The following is a 23,187-nucleotide window of genomic DNA, read 5'->3' as shown; positions in this document are numbered from 1 at the left end:
TATGACATCCTCCATAGTTGTTTGTTTGTTTGTTTTGAAACGCTGGTAAAATCTATTCTTTGAGGGAAATGTTTCAAAAAATTTAAAAACATGATGCAATGTATTACTGAGAAGGGAACAAAGCGCAAAGACACCAGCCGAACCCACGAGCCTTTTGCTCGCCTAGTTGGGAAGCTTCCTGGAGCTATAGCAACTCCACCACAAAAAACAGCAGTATGGTCGGCCAGTTGCTGTAATTTTCTCCAGTGCCCACATCTAAGATGGTATCGATAGAAGTGGGCGTTCAGTGTCAAAAATGGCCGTCCCGTGGGCGTCACCTGACGCTTTGTGGGAGGGTGAGATAGTTGAAGGCTCAGTGCGGCTGCGCCTGCTGCCTGAAATGCTGAAGTCGGGCCGGAGTTACAGGTAAGAAACGATCGGTAGGTCGGTGGGCGCCAGGGCTCTCGGCTAAACGCCCCCCCCCCCTTTCTCCATTATATAACTTTATTTTGAATAGTTCCTCTTCCTCTGGGGCGGGGTGTTCTCTTTCTTCCTTGCATTAACTGGTTCATGCAGCTCCCTCTCTGCTGAGTAGGGTGGCTTCCTGTTGCCTGCTTAAGGAAGGGTTTATCACTTTGACAGTTCTTTCATCATAGTGAATGCACTGTCCACTCCCGCTTGTCTTGTTTCCAGTTTCACGCACAGCTGGACGGGAAGCTGGCTTCCTTTTCCCTTATGATCACTCCCCCTATTATCTGAAGAAGTGAACATTGACTTAGGAAAGCTGGTACTGTGCCACAAACTGTGTGGTGCTACTAGACTCTTGCTCTTTTCTACTGCTACAGACAAACTGACAGGGCTACCCATCTTGATCTAACTTCCCCTAATAATTAACGTGGGTCTCTCTCCACCTCTTTTTGGCAGCTGCTGGGAGCTGGTATCTGTAGACTTTATGTACATACAGTTTGCAGTGGTGGTGCTTTTGAATTATAGTTATATTTTAAATTGTAGCCTCAAGGCAGTGAATGTATGAAAAAAATACAGTTGTTTATAGTTTTCTGAATGTGGTTGGGGGAAAAAAAGTCTCCTATTTAAAACTATATGTATAAAATGTTATTTTCGCTTATCCCAAGTTCCTTCCTGAAGGTTGTGTAATCTGCTTTTGTATGATGAACATTTGTGGGGAACACCTTTTACTTAGCTATACAGGTATCATTTGGAATACCTAAGAGACTGACTGGAAACATCAAAATACAGTGACCTTGTTCTAGTTTTTTCTCTCTTGAATGTTTCACGTACTCTGAAAGCATCTGCATTTTTATGGGTAGTGTGGCTAAGTGTCTTTGCTGCATTGAAGACTTAAAAACAAAACACTATAGGAGCTCTATTATGACTTCTCACAATATAGTGTTATGTAGGCAGAACTGCAATGCTCTGTGTCCTCTTAGGATCTAAAAGAAACAATGATTAGCTAGTAATAGAACTATAAAACAGCATCCTAATTTTTGCATCGAAATGTTTTTTTGAGGTTGGCAACTGTAGTTAGATTCTTAATTATTGCCAGCATTCACAGTAGTGTAACACAGGAAAAAGCCCAACATTCTTCCTACTTATATTAATTAAATGCTGTAGGTCTTGAGGACTGTTTTGCCAGTTCAGGTTGAGCTGTCTTTTTCAATTATGTGGAAATGGTTTCTCAGCCATGGCTTACAGTGCAAGCCTAAGAACACTCTGCAGACAGGAAACCCCAGTGAATAAAGCTGAGCAGGATTCTGAGCAGACCTGCTTAGGATTGTTCTCTTAGATACACTTTGACTAGTGGGTTGCATAGATTTAAAAGGCTGTCTATAGTATTGGTCAAAGCTATGACTGTACTGTCTTGCATGAGGAAATGCATACAAATCTGTTAAAGTAAATCAGGTGATATTGCTGAAATGTGAGGACAACTTACTATTTGTTTCAGTTTGGGGCCTCTTTCAGCAAATTCTTCATGGCACAATTTACAATAGTGGTATTTTTAAATTGTAGCCTCAAGGGAGTGGATGTATGAAAAAATGAAGTTGCTCTAAATGTGTCTGAAAAGAGCTTTGTCTTGTATTCTTAACTAATAAATAATTCAGTCCTGAACTCTGTCCTTGAACTCATATTTGTAACTAATATTAGTAACCCAATTTAAGCCATGATGATACAATTAATTATTTTCTAGAAATGGGTAACCATCTGAAATCCCAAAGATGCATTATAGGAATTTTGTATTCATTATTTGGTTTTAGTGATGCTACCTGCAAATGCCTTCAAGTTAAAACGGTGGCCTTATAGATGTACCAGTGAAACGGCTTCAAGCACTTTCCTCTCAGTGTGTCTTCTCTACAAGGTATTGTAGGTCAATCATTACATATTCACTGATATCTTTAAACATGAGTGTGCTGTTGTGAAAGGAGCCCACTGTTAGCTGCGTTGCCTGGGACAAGCAGAAAATGCCTCCAAGTGAACAGGTATGTGTTCAGTTGCTTTGTAATTCTGAAAGCTATGTATGGTGCTGCTGGCCTTCCCATAATTTTCTAGAAGGGGATACATAACTCAGCTATATGTATTATCTTCAGAACAAAGAAACCTTGCTTTTGAATGCTACCTGCTGTGCACTTGGTCTCTGTTTTGAAAGGTGGGAAAGGTGAGAATGCCATGTGCTGCCTTTAGAGTAGATCTATATATAGTAGGACAACATCTGGAGGAAGATTCCTGAGCCTAATGGACTGACCACTCTCTCCCTAAAGAGTGATCAAAAGAAAAGCAGAATTTTGCTGTTCTGTGCTTGATTAGGCAAATATCAAATCAGGCAGAGCCACTACTGTCACCTGAGCCAGTGAGTTAGGCTTCTCCAGGAGCCAGTGCTCAGTCTCCATAGTGATGGCCTGCTCTGAGTGCTGAACTTCTTTTGCCCTTTATCTCTGGACAGGAGAATGGACAGTTTTCATTAGTGCTTTGCAGCAGAGAAACACCGCTCTGCTAATGGCACCTGATTTTCCCATCTTCGGGGGGAGGGAAAGGAGGAGGCTTGAGTGAATTATTTGTATTTCCTGAAAATGCCCCATTTTCCGAACAGCCTTCTTTTTCAAAAGAGTTTTATTCATTCTAAGCTTTCAGGAATGAAACCTGATTTTAAGAGGGAAGCGAAGAAGAATATTAGCTATAAAGCTTTTTGCTGTGATTCGTTTGCAAGCTGCTGAAGAAGGGTTTAGAGCAGAAGTGTCAAACTTATCTGTTACAATAAATGTCAGTTTGTTGGGCCAGGCCACACATGCCATGAAATGTAACATGAGGTACCAGAGATATAAACTATTCCATTGGCAACACCAGGTGAATGACAAGAGCAGGCTTGATTGGATTAGGTGTGATATACAGAGGAATAGTAGGCATGGAGATATCAGCATTGGTAATGAGACAGGAAACCTAGGTCTCAATTCCATCCAAGAGGATTCAGTCCAGGAGGAGGCAAAGAATAAATGGACAGAGGTCTGACATTAGAAACCATAATATTCAGTTACTGATTTAAGAGTATCAGTGCTCTTACCAAGGAATTTCAAAGAGAGATTAGAAAGAGAGACTGCTGAATTACAATTGATAATGAAGCTCAAGACAATGCATTCTCCTGGACTGAACTGAGACGTAGTTTTCCTATCTCCAGGGCTTTTTTTTTTAAAGCAGGAACGCACAGGAACAAAGTTCCGGCTGGTTTGGTGTCAGGAGGTGTGGCCTAATATGCAAATGAGTTCCTGCTGGGCTTTTTTCCTGTGTGAAACATTGGTGACATCGGGGTGTGACCTAATAATGCAAATGAGTTCCTGCCTAGCTCATTACCAATGTGTGCTATTATCATTTGGCATCTGAAATCACTCCACTCTCCAAGATACAAGGATCAATCCAAGTATTCTTTTTCCTAATCAGAATCTTTTTGAAAGAAATTAAAATCCAGGTAGGAAATCAAATCTTTTTAAGAAAATCTTTTCAGGATAAGCCAGAATAATTTCCTCAGTGCAAATTGTGCTTGTCAAAAGAATCCACCCCCACCCACCCTCTCTTTCTCCAAAGAAGCGTGCTTGTGCACAAAAGCTTATACGTGGAATAAAACATTGGTGTTAAAACTGCCATAGGTCTCCAAATTTGTTTTCTCTTTCTCTTTCTTCCCCCTCCCTTCCTCCCCAAAAGAGGAGGAACAGACCCAGAGAAGGAAGCAGAAGTTGTATGTGTGCAAGCATGAGAGAGAGTGGTCAGAGATATCACCCTTGCTGCCTCTTTAGACCACTGTTACCCAAACTGAGGGTGGGGTTGATGGGACATCAGCAATGTGTGCAGAGTAAAGGTTTTAGAGGGACTGTGTTAAGCATGTGCTAGAGAGGAGTCAGGTATATACAGAATAGGTTAGGAGGAATGAAGTATGAAAGATACAGTAAATTTAGATAAAATATTTAGATACAGTAAATTTAGAAGGGGGACATAATGTTATAAAGCATGAGAAACACTACTGTTAAGCATATGGTATACATTGTGTAATCTCTAGTGCAGGCACTTGGATTGATATACATGCTTCAGTAAGCAGAGTAAAATGAAAAAAGTGGTTGTCATCTGACAAAAGAAAAAGGTGTTTCTCTAAGCATCTTGGTATCTTAGGGGTCAACATATGTGCTACAATTAATCCCTATATGATAAAGACGTATGAGGTAGATTTCGTTGGAGGGACTTTCCATTGAACACTCTTTAGTGGGAAAACTCCCTTGACTTGGGGGGAAATATATTGTCTTGATGGAACTAGATTCTCTGAGAAATGTCCATATATCAATAGTGATCATCTATTTCCAACTGGCAATTTCCAATTGAGCATTAAAAACACCTTATACTGTAAGTACTTCTCCATGTGAAAGAATATCTTACAGAGTTCTGAGTCTGGTAAGAAGGCTGTCACTTAGCAAGGCTACTTTACCGCCTTAAGATAGCCTGAGTCTTTCCAATCCTATTATTGGTCCTCTTTTTGAACCAAAGAACTGTATGCAGTTGCATTTCTTATTGCAGACAAAATGGATCTGTTTCTTTAGGAGAAAAATGCACATGAACTGCTTGATTTTGTTACTTTTCTGACAGGAATGATGACGGTTTGGATCCAACAACGAACTAGGAGGTGCTGGAGGGAGAGGCCCAGTTGGAACTGGAGGTGATGAGGGCAGCCAAAGGATTCTGAGTGAACCACCATGGCTTCCCATGTGTTGGCTTGTCTCTCCAGCCTGCCAATTGCAGTGGTCTATGGGTCCCTATCGCTCTTTATTTCCATTTTGCACAATGTATTCCTCCTCTACTATGTGGACACCTTTGTTTCTGTTTACAAGATTGATAAACTTTCATTTTGGATTGGAGAGGTAGGTTTTGAACTTTGAGAGTTATGTTTTTGTCAGAGCTATTCAGTAAGATGAAGTCTGTGGCTGTTAATAGGGTAGTAGCCAGCTGTTGAAGAACTAAAGGAGGGTTTTCTCTTGCATGGGTGGGAATCTGCTTTTACAGCTTGTGTCAAATTTTGAGGTAATGATAAACCAGAAGGGTGCAAAAATTTTGCATGCTCTAGCTGTGAATGAGCAGTACTGCAAGCAAGTCACTTAGGCTGCTGGCATTTATAGACATTATTCTGGAATAATTCTTATGTTCTGTATTAACTCAAGAAAACCCTTGTGTCAGTCTCTGAAATAAAAATATTTCTCTTACATCTATACCCACCCTGTGCTTTGGTCTGAAAGCAAGTTACAACATTCTAGAAATGTAACATTCTAGACTTGTACTTCTCCCATTAAAAGGGCTGAGGCAAGGGCCTATCCAATACTGCCTTTCTTTAAAATCCTAGTCTTCCTTTGCATACTTCTGTGGTCATCGTGCCACTTTTTCCTCTTAACAACGCCAAACATGGTGATGATTCATTACAGCGGTTTTCTAGTAAAAGTCTACATGCTATGCAGAACTCCCATGAGATTTTCATGTGCAGAACAAATGTCTGTTCCTTATTTGACTGATTCCTTTATCAGAAGAGTTCAAAAGGTAATTTCTCCTCAGTGAGATTGGCTGATAATTATGAAGGTGGGTGGAATAAAGGTTGTCCTCTAGAGTTTCTCTTATAATTGGCATAGGGGGAATAGTCTTCCAATGCTGGTATATGTCAGAGGAAATTTATTCCATTATTAGCCTGGGAAAGGCTGTGTTTTTTTTCTTCTTGTGTTGATGAGAGATATTTTTCATTTTGTTCCTCAAAGCTTTATGGAGCTTCTCTCTTAGCAGATATGCCAAATAGGCTTGATTATAATTCTGGCACTTCTCTCTTCGGATGCCTGAGAAGCCAAACTCACTACCTTCATCATCTTGGATAATGGGGGACTTTCCTGTTTTTTGTTATAGGGTTCCATATGATAAAACTGCTTCTGAGTACGGAGGTATTTGACAATGGACATAGAATTGGTATTTGTGATTATGTGTATGTCAGATATTGCTTTTGGTAGCCTCCAGTATGGGCATTATTAACAGCAAATCATTCATTCTGTAATGTTTTAAACATTTGTCTTCAGCTTGCATCTCAGTGAGTATACCATATTTTCGTTCTAGACTGTGTTTCTGATCTGGAACAGTCTCAACGATCCTCTCTTTGGTTGGCTGAGTGACCGGGCTTTCCTCAGTACACAGCAGTAAGCAGAGTGTCATTTATGTCCTGTGTCAAGGTGTTGAGAGCTTAATAGCTATGAAAAATGGAAAGGAACATGACAACTAGCATATTAAACTAACCAAAAGAAGCATATTACTGTAAAAATTAATACCTTTAACCAGGGCTTTTTTTGAGCAGGAATGCACATGAATGCAGTTCTGACTGGCTTGGTGTCAAGTGGTGTGGCCTAATATGCAAATGAGTTCCTGCTGGGCTTTTTCTACATAAAAGCCCTGCTATTAACGCATTCAATTGCACATGAATCCAGACCAGCACCCTCGTTGCCTTTCGTATTATTATTGTTTTCTTTCTGATGCTAATCTTTGGGAATTTCTGGTACATATATGAGACCTTCTCTAAGAATTGGAGACTTGGTTCTTTTGATCCTTTAAAGAATGCTGAATTTCCACAGTGAGATGGGATTGTGAAGTAGCCAAGTGTAGCTTTTCCTGAAAGAAAATTAGTGAATGTATGCATGGGTGCAATGAAATAAGTTGAGTATTGTTTTAAAAAGTGAAAAGAGGACTGATAGTGAAAGAACACAAGCTTTCATGCAAAGAAAAAATCAAGAAGTAAATTAAATATTGACGAATAATGATAGGCATCAGAGAAGACAGAATAAATGCAGACTTACAAGGGAGAGAGCAGTAGGCTTTTAACAGCAGGCATATTTCAGATTGTGGAATGAATCTAACAATTTTTAATGGAAATATGCTCTTTCTACTGTAGGTCTGGAATAGAGATCTCCTCTCCAGAAGTGGTGTTGAAGAGACTCAAGGCTCTAAACCACAATGGCCCCCTTTTTGCTTTGTCATTCCTGGCCTTCTGGATTGCATGGGCCCACCCAGGTTTACAGTTCCTCATCTGCCTCTGCTTGTATGACAGTTTCCTCACTATGGTGGATCTCAACCAGAATGCCTTGCTTGCTGACCTTGCTGTGTCTGCAAAGGACAGGACTGGACTCAACTTCTACTCTTCACTGTTCAGTGCCATTGGCTCCCTCTCAGTCTTTATGTCCTATGCTGTGTGGAACAAGGAGGACTTCTTCTCTTTCCGGATCTTTTGTGTGGCACTGGCTCTTGGCTCAGCACTTGGATTCATTGTGGCCACATGGCTGCTGAGGCAGAGGTTTCAGAGGGAAGGGCAAGTGAAATGGGATGAAAGAACAGCTTTAAAAGAGTAAGTGCTATCTGGTTGTGTAATTTAGTTGCTCATTAAAACATACTGCCATTGCCCAGTGAACATAGGGTATGGCTTGTAGTCAGAGACCAGCTGTTTCCTCAGCACATTCCAGTATTTGCATGGAGGTCTGTCAGTCACTTTTTAAACAGCCAGTGCAGAAGCTTCAGGGTTTGGAGAGAGAGAGATTTGGACAGAATGTGTGTGCAGACTAGGGTTGCCAACCTCCAGGAGGTAAATACCAAGAATGCACAATGTAGAACAATCCCAAATAATGAACCACTATTCAGAAATTCTTATATAATTCAATCAATCTCAGATTCATTCAATATATTATTTACAGATTATAAAACACATTTTAGACATACATAAATGAAGTGTCCATGTGCTTCCTATTAAATGTCAAAGTCAAGTCCAACATTCTTGGAAGACAAAATCATTTCAGGTTTCCATAGAGAATGTTGACAAATTCAAACAGTTTCTTTATATTCTCTCAAATAGTCCCTTTTGGGGGTTTTCAAAATAGTATCTTTTGGGATTTTTGAAGATATATAAAGAAACTGTTTGAATTTGCCAACTTTGTTCTTTATGGAAACTTGAAATTATTTTGTCCTCAGAATTTTGGACTTGATTTTGTCATTCAATAGGAACATAGACACTTCAAGAGGATATTTATGTGTATCTAAAATGTGTTTTGTATTCTGCAAATTATATATTGAATAAACCTACGAAATTGATTGAATTATACAAGAATTTTTGAATAGTGGTTCATTATTTGGGATTGTGATATGTTGTATATTCTTGGTATTAGCTTTTGCATAATCTTCTCCCATTTATTTTTTATAACCTCCAGGTAGTGGCTGGAGATCTCCAGCTAATACAACTGATTTCCAAGCAACAGAGATCAGTTCACTTGGAGAAAATGGCTGCTTTGAAAGGTGGACTCTGTGGCATTGCACCCCACTCAAGTCCTTTTCCTCCCCCTTCAGGCTCTACCCTCAAAATCTTTAGATATTTTCCAGTGCAGTCATTGGCTAATACTACTTAATTCAGTTCTTAGTTCACCACCTAAAACTTATATTAACAGCGCTGGAGATAAGGAGAGATACATTTTTATCTATTAGTGCTCTCTACCTTTCAGGAGAACAGTGAGTTCCAGCTAGCACTAGAGACTGATCTGAAATGCTGTTGGTTTTGATGTTTTCAAACAAATAGCAGCAACCATTTGCTATTTTGCCTAAGTAGCCTTTAGGCAATCTGAAATTTGTTCTGCATTTGGAACAAGCCAGATTGTAACACCTCCTGTATCTTAAGACTTAAAAATAAGCTTCTGGGCTTTTCCACAATACCCTGAAACATCTCCCTAAAACACACACATTGGTATTTGCACTTTTTGTTTCAGTCACAACAAAGAGTAGATAAATATGTTTCATAAGACCCACACAGGTTGGAAGCCTTACATTGGGTTGCCTCAGGTTATCCTTATGCTAACTCTGTGAGGAATTATAGCTAAGTGAAAACTTTAACTCTGGTCTTCCCATTCAAAGTTCTGCACTCTAGACACTGCACTGTAGCAGCTGTTCTTAAAATGTGGTAATTTGTTCTTGTAGACTGTATATAGACAAGCCTTCTGTGCAGCAGGAGAAAAGGATCACTCTGGCAGAATATCTCAAACAGCTCTCCAGGCATCGCAACTTCCTCTGGTTTGTATCTATGAACCTTATACAGGTAGGTGTGGTGTAGTGTTCTCTGTAACTAAACATTTTTGATGGCTGAGGTTAGACAGGATACTATTTAACATGCTGATCTGTAGAGATCTAGTTCAGTAGAGTCAAAGTAGCCTTTTACATGATCAAAATAAGTCTTTATTGATCCTGTGCTGTCCACTATGTCCAAAAAACATTTGGCATGGTTTTGATTAGAAGATTATAAGATTTTTGCCATATGAATTTCATTGACCAGCCCATGTCATGAGACCAACTTTAAAGAAATTTCATGTGAAATTTATTCTACCCATGACAATAGCTCTGTTTTTTAAAAGTCAAAGAAGGGCTTTCATGTAGTGTCCCTGCAATAAGAAAGAACTTGCTTTAGGGTGCCCTGGTCTCCTCAGGCTCAGTAAAGTTTTCTTCAATGCAGGAATTGGTTGATGTAATTAAAACCCAAAAAAGTAACAAGACCCCAGGTCCAGATGGACTTCTGATTGAGTTCTTTAGAGCCTTTGAAGATTTGTTATTGCTGCCCTTTAAGAAGGTAATTGAGAATGTCTATCGTTCAGGCGAGACTCCAGATTCTTGGAAAGAAGCGCTTATTACTCTCATTCACAAAGAAGGCACCGACCCATCAGAAATTAAAAATTATAGACCAATTTCACTTTTAAATAGTGATTATAAGATTTTTGCAACAATTTTAGCGAATAGATTGAAGAAGGTGATTACCGACTTAATTCATGAGGATCAAACAGGTTTCGTCCCAGGACGACTAATGAATCAGAATGTGAGGCTACTTTTAAATGTGGTTGAATATTACAGAGATCACCCGGACAAAGAATTTGCTGCTATTTTTGTGGATGCAGAAAAGGCTTTTGATAATGTTAATTGGAATTTCACCAAAGTGACATTGGATGCGATTGGTTGTGGTGATAGGTACCGCAGAATGGTCGAAGCGATTTACTCTAAGCAGAATGCGAGAGTGAGTTTTAATGGAGTGATGTCTGATTTAGTAGAAATACAACAAGACACTAGACAGGGATGCCCGTTATCCCCATTGCTTTTTATCTTGACGCTAGAACCTTTAATAAAGAAGATTAGAGAAGACAACAAAATTCAAGGAACCAGAATTAATAACGTGGAATTTAAGTCTTTGGCGTTTGCAGACGATTTAGTATTTATCTTGGAACAACCCATCTCTTCGATAGTCCCTCTGAAGCAAAGACTACGAGAATTTGGAGAAGTATCTGGTTTCAAACTGAATGTGTCTAAGACAAAAATTTTAATGAAAAATATGGAGAAAATTCAAGTTGAATCTTTAGAACAGCTTTCAGGATTTAAGCAAGAAAAAAAGATAAAATACCTTGGAATTTATTTGACGAATGATTTAAAGACTTTGTACAGAGACAATTATGAAAAAATATTGAAAGAAATACGGGATGATCTAACTAACTGGAAAGATCTCCATATTTCGCTCTTAGGTAGAGTCGCTACAATAAAGATGAACATTCTTCCAAGGATCTTATTTCTCTTCCAAACAATCCCAATCACCTTACCCAAACTATTTTTCCAGAAACTTAACTCTATGATCAAGTTGTTTATCTGGCAAGGGAAAAAGGCCAGAATAAAATTGAAAATTTTACAAGACAGCAAATCAAGAGGTGGTCTTGCTCTCCCAGATTGGAATCTGTACTATAAGGCTTGTTGTATTGCATGGTTAAGGGATTGGTGTAAGCTAGATAATAAGAGGCTAATGACTATTGAAGGCGTAGGTTTGGGAGAAGGCTGGCACAATTATATGTGGTATCACACTCCTGTAAAAACTGGACGCTTTTTCAGACACGAAATAAGAAGATCCTTGTATAAGATTTGGGATGAAATTAAGCTGATGTATACTTATACTCCAAAGTGGCTATCTCCGATAGAAGCTCTGACTCACCCCAACTTGTATAATTGGGATAACCCACAAGATTATGCCTATTTGTTGAATAGCCAAAATGATTTGATTGAGGAAGAACTATCTAAGTTAAATTGGTGGCTCCAGTGTCAACTCAAATCAAGATTTCAGAAAGACAAAGAAAGGGGCTTTTTGAATAAACCAATTGAATTAGATCTTATCTTAGAGTCCAAGCAGAAGATAATTTCTAAAACGTATGATTGGCTACTTCAAGTTAAGATGCAGGATGAAGTTGTAAAAGAAGCTTGGATCCGCTGGCTTAAGGATTTTGGCTATAATATTGATCTGGATGAATGGGAAAAATTATGGAAACAGAATTTAAAACTAATAAAGCCAACTGATCTCAAAGAAAATCTATATAAAATGGTATATAGATGGTATCTTACACCAAATAGACTCGCCAAAATTTACCCCACATACTCTAATAAATGTTGGAAATGCCGAGAAGTTGAAGGATCGTTGTTCCATATATGGTGGCAATGCAAAGAAGCCAGGAAATATTGGGCTCAAGTTAATATTTGGATTCAAAAAATCTTGAAAATACAAGTTAAGCATGTGCCAGAATTGTATCTTCTGAATATCTGTAGGCAAAATTTGCCTACGACCAAACTGAAAGTGTTACTGTATATAGTTACCATTGCAAGAACTTTGTATGCCAAGTATTGGAAAAATGATAGAATCCCGAACAGAGACGAATTCATTAATAAGCTGTTGGAAGTCGCTGAATCTGATCTAATGTCCACAAGATTAAGAGAGGGTAATGTGCAAAAATGTCAGGAGGAATGGGACCCCATTTATAAATGGGTCAAAAGTAGAGGCTTCGACATGGAGTAGCTAGAATTTTTTTTTTCCTTTCAAATCCTCTCCAGCCCCCAGTGTGTATGATTGGGATGTAGTGGTAGACGTTAGACATAGATGTGTTTTTGACTGTATGGCGCGCCCAAGCGTCTAAGGTGTTTGGAATGTATCTTTTTCGTATGATTAATGTTGATTGTATTTGTTTGTTCTTTATTCTTTCTTTTCTTTGTATGTCCATCTTTTCTTAATAAAAAATTTCATATATTGAAAAAAAAAGTTTTCTTGTTTTAGATTATTTGAATTAGTGCTAACTTTGGGATGATGAGTGAAGAGAAGCCAGCTTTCACTACAAAAGAGTATTCTTTTGATCCTAACGGAGGGAGGGAGGCGGTGGAAATTACATTATATTTTGACACTTGAAAATGGTGTGGTATGTGATGAGCAGTTGTACCCTTGATTCCATTCAGATGTTGAGGCAGTTGTAGCAGTGCAGGCAACACAGTTTAGTTGAATATTGGGTGTACATGCAATATATGGTATGTACAGATTGCATTTCCACTTGGCATCTTATTGGAGCATAGCATTTTAGATGGTTTGAGAAGGAATAAAAAAACATGTACAACCTCTTGCCTTCCATCTTGCCCTTTGTAATAGTTGCTTTAATTACAGGCTCTGTTGGGAGATCTTTGTGCAACACTGAGCCACTTGGCATGACATCTACAGTTGCAGTGCTCTCTGGGGGAAAAGTTGATTCTGTATGATAACATGTAATGAATTGCGCTGGATACTTATCCTCTGTCTAACTGGGTTTAGTAGGAAAACTTCCTGAGTTAACAGGCATCTGCTATCAAGCACATAATAGTCTGTTGGCCTAAATTGTGTAATTAAAGAATTGCATTTCTATTTCTTCAAGCCATATGAAACCACTCCCATTCATATGGCTTGCACATGTGACTGGTATAAAGAGGTCTATTATCTTCAGTATTTCGCTTGTAGCCCTGCTGTTTTGTCTTAGTTACATTTTCACATGAGTCATCTTTCACAGGTTTTTCACTGCCACTTTAATAGCAACTTCTTCCCTCTCTTCCTGGAGCATCTGCTATCAGATCGTATCTCTCTGTCCATGGGATCATTTCTGCTGGGTAAGTCCAAGGTGGGAATTTAAAAGGTATACTGATTCTTGCTTTCTAGAAAATGACTAGAGAATGTCACTTTTCTTCATTGATGGAGATGCCAAGATCCCTAATTCAGCTGCTCACACCATTTTGTGGAAGCAGTCTTTCTGTCTCTTAGACTGGAATCCAACATCTGCACAGAGCTCATATACATGGTACAGAGCCCAGATCATTGAAATTGTAACTGTTGTAATTGTAATTGTTAATTTGGTATGAAAACCAGATGTAGGTGGGGGGAAAAAACCACCTGACCTCTATTTGTTGATGAAGAGGAGAGCCATACTCAACGCATGTATGAAAACTAATTGCTTTATTAGAATTCTGAGTGCCATCTCTTTGAAATCAGTATTGTGGATATGCTCATACACAAGAACAAGAGCAAGCTAGCAAGCTTAAGTTTTAACATGTACACTTCACTTAAGACCTAACTAAACACTCCACAGCCCTCACTTCATGTCTGAGTCTGTCTTGAAGGCTTTCTATCAGATGTGCCCTGAATTTCTCAATGGGACTTCCATTCCCTGGAATAAGGGAGACTGATTTGGATCAAGACCATAACATTTGGGGAGGTGGTGCATCAGCGTTCTGTTTGCACAATTTTCAGGAAATTTTGCTGGGGTTGCTGTGGCAAGTTAGGGTTCCTGCATTTGTAAGGTACACATATGTTTCCCCAGTGAGGCTATTTCTGGTTGGGAAAACAGCAGTTGGGGTAGGTCTAAGTAATCTCTCACCATTAGGTTCCCACTGTACTTGGGGTTTGAGTTCTCTGCAGAATGCACAGCACACATCTCATAATGTCCTCATGGCAGACCTAGATACAATGCAAGCAGTATGTACGGTATAACTAGGCACACAGAATAGATGCTGTCACTTTGCCACGCTTATGTTCAGGTTAGTAGAGATCCCTGGTTAGAAAAATGGAAGCCAAACCAACCTGAAATTTTACTCAGGGTAGGGTTTTTTCCTAATGGTACTAATTGCCATCCTAATGAACAGCATATCCAAGTTGTATAGAACCAAGCATGTTTGGGTTTATTTCCAAAGCAGAACTTATCATAAACTTTTGGTTTATGATGTAACCAAATGATTGGTTTATGATGTTCCCCACAAATGTTCATCATACAAAAGCAGATTACACAACCTTCAGGAAGGAACTTGGGATAAGCGAAAATAACATTTTATACATATAGTTTTAAATAGGAGACTTTTTTCCCCCCAACCACATTCAGAAAACTATAAACAACTGTATGTACAAAAGTCTAAACAGAATGCTTTTATTCATTATGCATATGCTTGCAAGTAGTGAGACTGTATGATTTCAAAGTCCATTTTCTGGTTCACTAAGGGTGAAGATCTGTATCTCATATTTATCTTGTGAGTGCAGTAATGCACTGTTCAATCCTTTGTTTGCATTCCTTCTCAGGTGTCTCCTATGTAGCCCCTCATCTCAACAACCTCTATTTCTTGTCTCTCTGCCGGAGGTGGGGTGTGTATGCTGTGGTACGAGGGCTCTTCTTCCTGAAACTGTTACTCAGTGTGATTATGTTCCTTGCTGGACCAGACTGGATCTACCTGCTGTGCTTCTTCATAGCTAGGTACAGCATTTAAGTAGTATGGCCCTGAGGGCTGGGACTGGGCTTTTGTACATTGGGATGTCTGACTAAGCATTGGCAGTGTTGAAATCATATTCAGAGTCTTGATTCTCAGCTATGCACTTAGCTGTTTGTTTTAGTTGAGAAATCTGGGGGGACTGATCAGAATAATTTAATTTAGGAATGGGTTAAATGGCTATATAAGAGCCTGGAATACCAAAAAACTCAGTGATTTAAAATAAAAGAATCTAGTCATTGAGAATGTGGGCAATCAGTGTGAAAGATATGCTAACATTTTCTGCAGAGGATTTGGAAACCAGAGATGCTGGTGATGTTCAAGGCAGAATTTTAGCAGAGTATCACTTTGCTCTGTCCTTCGTTTTAGGTACTATTTTGAACACTTACAGAATAATTACACTATCTGTTCTTTATTTTCTTTTATTCTTGTACTTGCTTTCCATGCTGAAAATTTATCTGCAAACCCCTCCAGGAGTTATTTAGTTCTGTGCACAGAGTACCTGTCCTACTGAACCTCTCTTTTTCTCCCTAGCAACCGTGTGTTCACTGAAGGAACATGCAAGCTGTTAAATCTCGTGGTCACTGACTTGGTAGATGAAGATCTGGTGCTGAATCAGAGGCAGCAGGCTGCCTCAGCCCTCTTGTTTGGCATGGTTGCCTTGGTAACGAAGCCTGGCCAGACCTTTGCCCCCTTGATTGGCACCTGGCTACTGTGTGCTTACACAGGTAGGTGATGGTCAGGGCACTTTCTTTAGTGGTTGAGTGGGGCCTGAGATAACAATTGCTGCTCTTCTTTCTCTCCTGAGAAAACATAGCAATGACTGTTCGTAATATAATATAGTGAAGGATAGTAATGTGTTCACTTTAATTGCAGGTTAGTCTGTAGCAATTGTTTATCTTGAGAAGAGTGTAGTGAATATTTCATTAAAGGACCTTCTGTACATATCGTTCCTTGTTTGTCTGGCTATATGGCAAATTAGGAAGGTTGCCACATCTTAATGGCAGGTTAGAACCTAGTCTGCCATTTCCACATGGGAATCTTCCCGATACCGAATCTGCTTAATTTAGAGGATTTCACCTAACATTTCACGTTTGGAAACCTTCCTCCCAAGCAAATCCTCTGGAGCAGATTCTAGTTAACTGGGCTTCATTTAAGTGTTTATTTTTCTCCTTGTGAGGGAAATTAACTAAGATTGCAAACGGAAAGTGATGAAAAGGGGACAATTACATTTAGGGCTAATGCAACAGATTGTAGAATGGCTTTTGTTTTGAAAAAGATCATGATTGTCATCTTGGTATTGGAACTAAAATATCAAAACCACAGTCTTCATACAGTATAAATGGGTCACAGTTATTCTCTTGCTGCCGTTGTCTCAGGTTATGACATTTTTCAGCGGGATCCTCTGAACAAAGTGGTGAGTGCTCAGCCCAAGCTTGCTTCCAACGTGGCCTGGGAACCAACCCTTCGTCAGGGCTGCTTCTACCTTCTTGTGTTTATCCCTATTACATGTGCATTACTTCAGATCTTCAGCTGGTCACAATTCAACCTACATGGAAGGCGCCTCCAGACAGTGAAATCTCAGCGTCAGAACTTAACAGATAAATGGTCTGAAGAGATCAAGACAATTTAATTGCCAGAGGAGTTAACAGTCAGTGACACTTCCTATGTGTAATTTTATGATAGATTCACTAAGTGGGTGGAAGATATAGATGCTAAATTGGGGATGTAAAGTTACATCTGGACTGGTAGATGATGTTTCTGCTGTTCTGGCACCTGAGTAAGGGTCATACTACAGATGATGCCGGGGATCAATTATCTAATCCCCCAATGCATAGCTGATTCTTAAAAAGCAACCATGGAGCAGGAGAAAGATTGGGACTATGACACTGGGCAAGAGTGTTAACTCCCCACCCCCACCCCCACCCGGCAATTTCTGTCCCCAGTGAAGCTAGTTCCTCCCCAGCTGCTTTTTGAGGCTAAATTACAGCTTGGGGTTGTCCAGTCACAGATTCCACTGTTGCATACATTAGCCTTAAGAGGAAAAAGGGCAAGTTGATATGTAACTGAGCCAACTTTGATTAGTGAAGAAAATGGAAGTTTCTGAGTTATGTTGAATTTCCTGCAAGATATTTCTAGCACTGAACAATGCTTGGAAACCAAAATCTTGCATCACTGCTCATAAATAGAAGCTTGTCTTGAAGTCAGCAGACTACTTTTTTTGGGGGGAAATTGCCTATCCTTTTCTGGTTGCAAGAAGAGTAGCCAGATCACTGGCCAGTGAAACAACTCATATATTGAGAACAGGTTGGCAATTTGAGACCTGCTGTCCCATTCTCCCCATCCCTCCACACATAGGTATGCTATCTTGTATTGAGAAAGTGAGATTCAATTTCCTCCTTTCCTTATACTTTTTTATAGGGGACTGACTATTCAGAAAATCATCCCTCTCTCCCTCTTACATTAAACTTGTATCTCGAAGGCACTAAAAATAGGGCATAGTGCTTGCAAAGCAAACACCATGGAGGAAAACAGCTTGTATTTCGTTTCAGTTGAGTAACCATGCTACTTTGTAGTGGAAGAGCAAGATTCAAGTCCAGTAGTACTTTTAATTCCATGATATAAACTGACAAAGGGAACTTTGACTCTCAAAAGCTTATGCCCTGGAAATATTGTTGGTCTTTGTGCTATTGGACTCAAATCTTGAACTCGTACTGTAAATCGAGAGAATTGTCATACTAATTCTTGTCAAAAGAGTACATGCAACTGCATTGCTAGACCATGGCAGTTAATGTAGAACTTTGTGCTAAAATGGCAGACCTTGAAATGGGAGCAGGGGTGTTAGTGAGAGGAATTCAAGAGGGGGGCGGGACATGGAAACATCAAGTTTTCTAGGGCACAACTGGCCTAATCTTTAGATGAAACACATCCTGAGACTACAATCCTCAAGAACTACTGCTGGAAACATTTTTCTGTGGAGAGAGTGGCATCCTTCCCTGGATAATACTCATTCAGGGGTTTTTGTTTTGCTGCTGGTGGTGTGTAGTCAATGTTTCTCATACTTGTCAACACTGAGAGCTGTAGGGCATCTGTCTGCTGATTCGTGAGACTAAGCAGAGGTTCATTACCACTTCCATATGTCTGTGGTAATCTGAGGCGATGTTGTTTCACATAATGGCATGGCCAGCTTAGTACATCTAGCATTAATATGGGAAGGATTCCTTCATCTGTGCTGTTTTGGACCAGAACAGATTGCTGTTAAATAGAAGCTTCTGCAAAACTTATTTGAAGAAATGATTGGCCTTCTTGTCCTAGACCTTAGATTATCCCCTCAACTATGGTCAAAAGAAGCTAATCATGTAACTTCCTTAATCAGTGTGAGTCAGTAGCTGACTTACTGGTATTTCACCCCTGCAAGTCAAGAGTGGTAAACAAAAAATCCAGACTTGCTTTGCTCCTCACCACTGATCTGACAAGTTGCGAGAGAAGCTGGGACAGTGCCAGGTTTCCCCAAAGGCCATGGCTTTGTCTCCAGGGAGCAGAAACTACATCCTGCCCTGGATAAGCAATGAACCAGTAAGGCTGTGTGCTGCATGTTCAAGGATGCATGCAGAGGCTTGTGAATCAGTTACTGCCTTCCCAAGAACTTTCACGCTGTCTTGTTGGGGAGAAGGAAAGAAATGAGGGCAATGCCAAAGGTCTCTCACCTTGGACCGGGTTCATTTTGCAAAGAAGAAACAATGTGGAGCTCCTTGGTCCAACTTGTAGGCTATTTTGGGCACTGAGGCAGCAGGTTCTGCTATTGCAGTATTGTACAGGCCACCAATCCACCTATTGCTGTTAACTGCCATTTAGCCTTTAGAGTGGCAGCAGATATGTTTACTGTCAAAAGGCTTTTAAATCATTTGATCTCATTGTAATTTATTCTAATTTAACAAGCCATGTATATTGTTCTTAATTTCATAAATAATTCCTTTATAAACTGTTTCTGTGTGGTTATTTATGTATACAAGTGGCAATTAATACTGGAACTGGTTACAGATGTGCAGTTCCTTAGCCACTGTGGAGGCCAGTTCCCTGTGGCATTTCTTCTGGTGTCCATTGCAGCTCTGTCACTTCAACATCCTGCCTGTATGCAGATGCCAGAACTGGCTGTTCTGGAAAGTAGCCAGCCGTGAAGTGGAAGCTCTCCAGTCAGGAAGACCTAGTCAGCTACAGAATGCATTCCAACTAGGAGAGTTGTATTCCTCCCAGGGGTGATCAGGAAGTATCTGGAGCCTGGCTTTTGAGATTATTTGACCACACTGCTTTTGCTTGAAGGTTCCTGGATTTATAAAAGTGAATCATGCTGCTTAGCAGGCTGCTACCACACCAGTTATGTAGAGAACTATGCACAACAAACATAGGTTGGATCCAGCCAGCTTTTTCATTTGCTTCTACCAGATTGCTCTCCTTTCTGTAGACCTTGCCTCATAATCATTTTTGTGTATGCAAGTCCTGTATCTCAAGCAGTGTTCTCCCTAAACTGCAGAGTCTTGTGAGCTACTGGCATTGAAGTTGTGAGCCAATGCATAAATTAGTTTGTTCTGGGGCTATTTTTCCTGAGCTAAGACAAAAATGTGTGAGCTAGCTCACACTAACTGAGCTTAGAGGGAACACTGATCTAAAGCGCAGCCTTTTTGAAGATCAAGGGGCAGGGTTCAGTTCATTACTGGCTATAGAGAAACTGCTGTTTAGAATCTCTTACAAAGACAGTTTTACTAAACCTTCAAAGCATTTTTCTATTGCAGGCAGAGAGAACACCTTGCTTGCCTCTCAGCAACCCAAAACCAAACTATTCTTTTTTCCACCTCTTAAAACATTGTGAGAGCTTGCCCAGTTTTTTCTAGGTCCACTTCTGCAACTTTCATCCATATTTCAGGTGCTTTCCAGACGTGAAACGTCTTTCCTTAATCAAAGCAGCATACCAGGATTACCTTATTTACCCATCATGGTGATCATTATGCTCCTTTTGACCTTCTACAATCTTAGATTCCTAGTCCCTTCCATCTTAAGACTTTCAGGGGTTTTTTAGTTTGCAAGATATTCCAATATTTATATAGCCATATACACCCACTACTGTTCCCCAGTCTTGGCTTCCTACTTTGCTACCTGTTAATGAAGGTTCAGTGGTAGAACACATTTTGTATGTGGGATGTCCTAATTTCAGTTCCTATCCTCTCCAACTGAAAGGTCTCAAGACAGCAGGGCTCCTCAGAACTGCTGCTGGAAGGAGGAGATAATGCTGAATGAGACCCACTAATGCCCCAATGCAGCATAAAGCAGATTCACAACTAAATTCTACCTATTTTAAAGATTTCTCTCTGTGCTTCCAACTGGGTTTTCTGTCATACTATAGATTCCCCAAAAGGGTGTAAGAACCCAGGTAGACAACTGGGGGGTTAGCAGTCCTTGTTGATCAAATCTAAATCTCTTAACTTTCCATTATAAATTAGGTATGAATTGGGGGGGGGGGGGGGGAGATATCTCTAGAAACTGGGAATACTTTCATGCAGATGGTACTATATATGCAAACAATTCTCTCCTATGGTGTCATTATGACCAAACACGGGGAAATGAAATGTTAAATACACTTCTGGATCCACCACAGTATTTCTACATGGAGTGTGAATATCGTCCCGTGGCGCAATGTGTTAAAGCTGCAGTCCTAAGCTCTGCTCACGATGAGTTTGATCCCTGGCGGAAGCTGGGTTTTCAGGTAGCTAGCTCAAGGTTGACTCAGCCTTCCATCCTTCCAAGGTTGGTAAAATGAGTACCCAGCTTGCTGGAGGAAAAGTGTAGATGACTGGGGAAGGCAATGGCAAACCACCACGTAAAAAGTCTGCTATGAAAATGTTGTGAAAGCAACTTCAGCCCAGTCGGAAACGACTGCTGCTTGCACAGGGGACCTTTCCTTTCTTTCCTTCTACTACACCCTTGCTGTTCCCTGTCTGCCAAGAGCAAATACAAGGAGGGCATTTTGGACTGCAGTGGGAAGAGTGAAGGTGATGCTTCACAGGTGGAAACCCTTTTGTTCTACAGAAACACTCCTACGGACCATGCTGTGGTGTACTTGAACAGGACTAGAGCAGAGCCTGCCCTTAGACACCATCTCCACTTGAAGCTTAGTGGTACTATTTAAATTTACCACCCAAGATTAATCTTAAATAATGTGCCCTGAAGGGATTAGTATTTTATTTAATCCAGGGCAAAGTTTGTTGATCCTGATTAGATATGAAAGCCTGGAATGATGGAAGAATAGAAAAAATTTCTGGGTCTTTTTCCCCCAGGGCCCTTTAGTTTTCTTTTTCTTTTGGCAAGTATGGGGAAACTGGGAAAAAACCCTATGAAATATTTCTCTTTGAGAAAAACATTGTCTTACAAAGCATTTGACTCATTCCTCATGTACAGTATGAGTCATTACAGACATTACAATATTTTCAAGGAGTTTTTGCTCAAATGTAAATAATTTTGGCAGCAATTAATGTTTAAGTATAATGTGTTTAATGATAATACATTATCAAAGAGTTTAGTGTTTCCAAGTTTAGTACCTGAACATGCTGGCAGTCCTATCTAATGTGACTTTGAGAGTTTGTCCAAGTACACTGTCTTTTGTTTACTAGTAGTACATTATTTTTCTGTTTTCAACATATTTTTCCTAGTAACCCCTAAGACATTATACATTAAAAATACATGTGCTATGGTAGCTAGGGTTGCCAGCTCCAAGTTGGGAAATACCCTGAGATTTTGGGGGACTTAGCATATAGTACAATGGATATGCTAAGTTAAAAATGACACATTACATTGCTCAGTCAGTAAAATTAGTTTAGGTTTGGTAGACAAGTATTATGTATAGATCAACTGCCTCCTACCAAAACTCCCTCCTCCCTCCTTTCCAACCCCTCCACCCCCCCCCCCCCAAATTCCTTTCCTCTCCTAGGCTTCAAAATTCCCAGAAATACATAATTGCTCTTAATTAACTGTGTTCCTGCTGTAGCAAAGACAGATCAAGTTGTTACTGCCAGTTTCTTTAAGGAACATGAAGCAGTAAATTAAGCAAGAGTTTCTGACTAATCCATGTTAGAACTTTCTCCCTGAAGAAATCATAGTAAAGCACAGTTCTGGTCACCGCACCTCAAAAAGGATATTATAGCATTGGAGAAAGTCCAGAAAAGGGCAACTAGAATGATTAAAGGGCCGGAACACTTTCCCTATGAAGAAAGGTTGAAATGCTTGGGACTCTTTAGCTTGGAGAAATGTCGACTGCGGGGTGACATGATGGAGGTTTACAAGATAATGCATGGGATAGATAAAGTAGAGAAAGAAGTACTTTTCTCCCTTTCTCACAATACAAGAACTCGTGGGCATTCGATGAAATTGCTGAGCAGACAGGTTAAAACGGATAAAAGGAAGTACTTCTTCACCCAAAGGGTGATTAACATGTGGAATTCACTGCCACAGGAGGTGGTGGCGGCCACAAGCACAGCCACCTTCAAGAGGGGTTTAGATAAAAATATGGAGCAGAGGTCCATCAGTGGCTATTAGCCACAGTGTGTGTGTGTGTGTGTGTGTATATGTGTGTGTATGTGTGTGTGTATATATATATATATATATATATATATATATATATATATATATATATATATATATATATATAAAATTTTTGCCACTGTGTGACAGAGTGTTGGACTGGATGGGCCACTGGCCTGATCTAACATGGCTTCTCTTATGTTCTTATGTTCACAGAAAGTGGTCATGGGAAGGAAAGCATGCAGCCGTCTTTTCATTTGTCTACATGTTTGCTGTTCAAGTGCTTTTGTTCCCTAATTACTATTCATTTGCATTTTAGAGTTCTGTACTTTTTTGGTTCAAAGTGATGGGAGACATAACTGGATAAAGCCATAATACAACAGTAGAGCATCAACTTTGCACGCAGAAAATCCCAGGTTCAGTTCCTAGCCTCTCCAAAGGATCGGGTAGCATGTGATGATAGAGAACTCTCTGCCTGAGGCA

General features: G+C 39.9%; 1 protein-coding gene across 3 annotated transcripts; it reads left to right on the top strand.

Annotated features, from left to right (window-relative positions):
- Nucleotides 1-348: 348 nt before the first annotated feature.
- MFSD13A (major facilitator superfamily domain containing 13A) lies at nt 349-18,557 on the top strand. Of its 3 annotated transcripts, XM_060241770.1 has the most exons (10): nt 349-405; nt 2,253-2,353; nt 5,116-5,387; nt 6,613-6,692; nt 7,439-7,888; nt 9,499-9,616; nt 13,398-13,494; nt 14,951-15,122; nt 15,670-15,863; nt 16,515-18,557. In XM_060241770.1, exons 3-10 carry the CDS (start codon nt 5,223-5,225, stop codon nt 16,766-16,768), a joined length of 1,530 nt encoding a protein of 509 aa, XP_060097753.1. In that variant the 5' UTR covers nt 349-405; nt 2,253-2,353; nt 5,116-5,222; the 3' UTR covers nt 16,769-18,557. The 3 variants fall into 3 exon arrangements, with proteins under 3 accessions (XP_060097753.1, XP_060097754.1, XP_060097755.1); XM_060241771.1 differs by lacking the exon at nt 2,253-2,353 and having other exon boundaries at nt 362-405; XM_060241772.1 differs by lacking the exons at nt 349-405; nt 2,253-2,353 and adding an exon at nt 2,455-2,474.
- The last annotated feature ends 4,630 nt before the right edge of the window (nt 18,558-23,187 follow it).

This window comes from Heteronotia binoei, chromosome 6, assembly GCF_032191835.1.
Source record: "Heteronotia binoei isolate CCM8104 ecotype False Entrance Well chromosome 6, APGP_CSIRO_Hbin_v1, whole genome shotgun sequence".
Lineage (NCBI taxonomy): Eukaryota > Metazoa > Chordata > Lepidosauria > Squamata > Gekkonidae > Heteronotia > Heteronotia binoei.
The sequence above is the reverse complement of the archived record's forward strand: the minus strand, read 5'-3'. Positions and strand labels throughout refer to the sequence as shown.